The sequence below is a fragment of the Syzygium oleosum genome, unplaced genomic scaffold (genome assembly GCF_021117445.2).
Source record: "Syzygium oleosum isolate NSW1041296 unplaced genomic scaffold, Sole_v2.1 Sole_v2.13, whole genome shotgun sequence".
Classification (NCBI taxonomy): Eukaryota; Viridiplantae; Streptophyta; class Magnoliopsida; order Myrtales; family Myrtaceae; genus Syzygium; species Syzygium oleosum.
In genome coordinates, this window is record NW_026607497.1 from 10429195 (window position 1) to 10432725 (window position 3531).

Here is a 3531-nt window from a genome sequence, read left to right on the forward strand (position 1 = left end):
CTCTGGACCCCGTTGTCCAGATATAGGCTGTTATGCTAGCTATTAACTCCCGAGCGACTGTAAACTAACGATGGTAGCCTCCGGATCGAGTTAACCAATGGTGTGCTCTAGTGTTCACACGAAGAACCCGATTTGAATCATCTAAGCACATGATTTATAAAAGTGGGCTTCTAGATAAGAACGAAAAAGCGACTATAAATTGATTAGAGACTTGTCTCCTTGACGAAAGTGGGAATAAAAGTAAAAACACATAGTCGGGCGACGACTTGTCCAGATTTATCTCCCACGTTTATCCAATGTATCTCCCAAGTACTGTTCAATGCACGGACTGAAGACTTTGTAACAAATACTTTTATCACCATATTTGTCCATATATATATGTACCAACCTCAAGAGGACGAACATCATCCAACACACGGGTCATCATGTCGACTCCGACTCTCCCCATCCTGCTCTTCGCTGTTTTCGCAAGCCTCTTCGCCTCAACTCGCTGCGACCATCAATCTCAGAAAGATGCCGCTCTGTTCATCTTCGGCGACTCTGTTAACGACGCAGGGACCAACAACTACATAAACACCACTGCTTTTTTCAGAGCAAATTTTCCTCCTTATGGCGAGACGTTTTTCCGCTATCCCACCGGCAGATTCACCAACGGTCGTCTCATCGTCGATTTTATCGGTAACTTCTGTTTTGCCGGGTAACTTGTACACATATTCTATTTATTTCCTCATAAGTTACCTCTTAATTTATTTGTTGTTCTATTTTGTTTTTGTTTTTCTTTGGTTATGCAGCTGAATATGCAAATCTGCCGCTGATTCCACCATATATCCAAATGAAAGATGGTGATTTCATGGGAGGGGCGAATTTCGCATCCGCTGGAGCTGGTGCTTTGGTTGACACCTACAAAGGATATGTATGTTTCTTATTCATCTATTTATTTAATTTTTTTTGGCTCAAAGTTTTGGTTAACATGAATATTTCCACTTTTTGAGACTGCAAGAAAGATGGGAAATGAGTAAGTTCGCGTTGTTGACTTATCAGGTGGTGGATTTGAAGATGCAGCTGAAGCAGCTTGAACAACTAGAGAAGAAGCTGAGGAAAGAGATGGGGAGCGAGAAGGCGAAGGGGATAATCAAGGAGGGTGTTTACTTGATTAGCATCGGAAGCAGTGATTACGGTGCGGCTCTCTTTGATCCTGCTCTGTTTCAGTCCCTTTCCATGGAAGATTACGTGGGGATGGTGATTGGAAACATCACCACGGTGCTCCAGGTGCGAAACCACAAGATTTCTAATATACACCCACTCTCGAGAAAGTATTTTCTAGTTTCACTTCAAAAGTAGATTTTATGATCTTGTGATTTCTTGAAATTTCTGGCACATGCGGATACGATTCGACAGCTCATGCACAAAAGCCAATGTATATTGACAAATTCCAAAGTGACACGATTTCAAAGTACATGATCTTTAAGCATGCTCAATGGAGACATATTTCAATGGCACGAATAAACATGAGTGCTTAATCCGAACTGACAAGTGAGTATGAGATGCCGGCTCTTAAGTACATTCTAAATGTAATTCTTTCTCACACTCTTTACCATATGCATTTGATATCCAATTAAGGTCTATTATATCACTTAGATAACTGTTCTTTATATAGCTCCATGGGTAGCGCAAGCATAGAATTGTGCAAGTATTTCGGTATCTTTTTATTCGACAGTAAGTTGATATTCGAATGTATCTTGGCTAGCTCATCTCTCTGAGAGATCTTAAAGGTTCACTCCACTGTATACATACACTATATAGTGTGTGTTTGCAAGGGAACCTTCTTGTTCTGGCCTTGCAATAATTAGGCTTGCTAAACATCTGCTAATAGTTATGGCATTTCAAGGGGATGATTTGGGTTTCTGATTTTTCTTTTCAGGGAATTTACAAAGTAGGAGGAAGAAAATTTGCAATGATTGGAATCGGGCAACTTGGGTGTGTGCCAAGCATGAGAATATTAACCAGAAATGGTGCTTGCTCAGACGAAGCCAACAAGCTCGCAAAGCTTCACAACGTTGCTCTTACTGCAATTCTGGCAAAACTGGAGACTCAACTACAAGGATTCGAGTACTCCTACTTCGACTACTACACTACAGGCAGTGAGAGAATCCAATACCCATCAAAATATGGTACATTATTTATGCTGTGGGAACTTAACTTAAGCATCATTGCTTCTATACCACTCGTGGATTTGTGCCTTTTACATCGCTCATGTACTGAATAAAAGTCCTTATTTTTTATATGTGAATTGATTCAGGTTTTAAGGAAGGGAAAACCGCGTGTTGTGGTTCGGGTCCTTATAGGGGTAATTCAACCTGTGGAGGCCAAAGAGGAGTGAAGGAATATTCATTATGCCGTCATCCTGAGAAGTACGTCTTCTTTGATGCCGACCATGCAAGCGAGAGGGCTAACAGGCAATTTGCGCAATTGATGTGGAATGGAAGTCCGAGTGTAATTAGACCTCACAACCTGAAAGCATTATTCAAGCATGAGGGTGCTTGAATTTGTTTGTTTTCCCTGAAATCATAGGTAAATAACCACATCCCACTCAAAAGTCATATTATGAATAACTGAGGGATGATGTTGGATCGATTGTATGGTTGCACTTCTGTTAAAGAACGGGTATGTTCAAATGAGTCCTAGTATTGTTCAAACATTGACAAACTTGAATTCCTTGTATTTGGTCGTCCGGATTTGGATTGGGATACGACAGGATAAAGTAGGATTAAAAATCCTCTCAATATCCTTCGGATCGTAAAAAATCCTATCATATGTTTGGTGTAATCTGGATTGAAATTTTTTAAAAATCTTTAAAAATCTACTAAATACTTCTCTCTGATCATCCTTGTACCTCCTCCACTCTTCACGCCTTCACTGTTTCGCTAACGACAAGAGGAGGCTCCTCTCTCCTAAGCTGTGACGTTGTTGTAGTCCCACATTCTTATTCCCGATAACACTCATACACACGGTGGCGACCCCTCAAAATCGTCAAGTTAGTCTTGAAAAAACTTGACCTTGTGATGCTCTGTTTAGGCGTAACCCATCGTTGCCAATGCAATATAGGACGGGGATTGTGTATATATGCAATTGAGACATGTACTCGTAGGCGTGAAAAGTCCAGACTAGAATCAAAACCTTAATCATTAGTCGGAGCGAAGCAGAGTGGATTTCAGGGATCTTTCAAAGCTTTCTTGTCTTCGTTTGGTGGTGGGTGAGTCGTGAATGTGAACAGAGTATAAACAAGTCAAAGAAGAAGAGGGAGATGACAAAAGTTGCAGGGATAGCAGAATATTTTGCGGATATTCTGAAATTTAGTTTTAAAAAAAAAATTCATATTTACGTATCCTATCCATATCTATCCCACCCCCTAGATGGGATTCTTTTATCCGAACTATATCCGGATTTCGCGTCAATCCAAACATTGAATAGGATAAAAGTTATCCTATCCATAATTTTATCCGGCCCACCAAACACAGCTTAAATGTTTTG

General features: G+C 40.4%; 1 protein-coding gene across 1 annotated transcript; it reads left to right on the forward strand.

Annotated features, from left to right (window-relative positions):
• Nucleotides 1-386: 386 nt before the first annotated feature.
• On the forward strand, nt 387-2719 carry LOC115669554 (GDSL esterase/lipase 5-like). Its single transcript, XM_056316963.1, has 5 exons — nt 387-678; nt 792-913; nt 1042-1269; nt 1922-2171; nt 2300-2719. Exons 1-5 carry the CDS (start codon nt 426-428, stop codon nt 2542-2544), a joined length of 1098 nt encoding a protein of 365 aa, XP_056172938.1. The 5' UTR covers nt 387-425; the 3' UTR covers nt 2545-2719.
• Nucleotides 2720-3531: the final 812 nt, after the last annotated feature.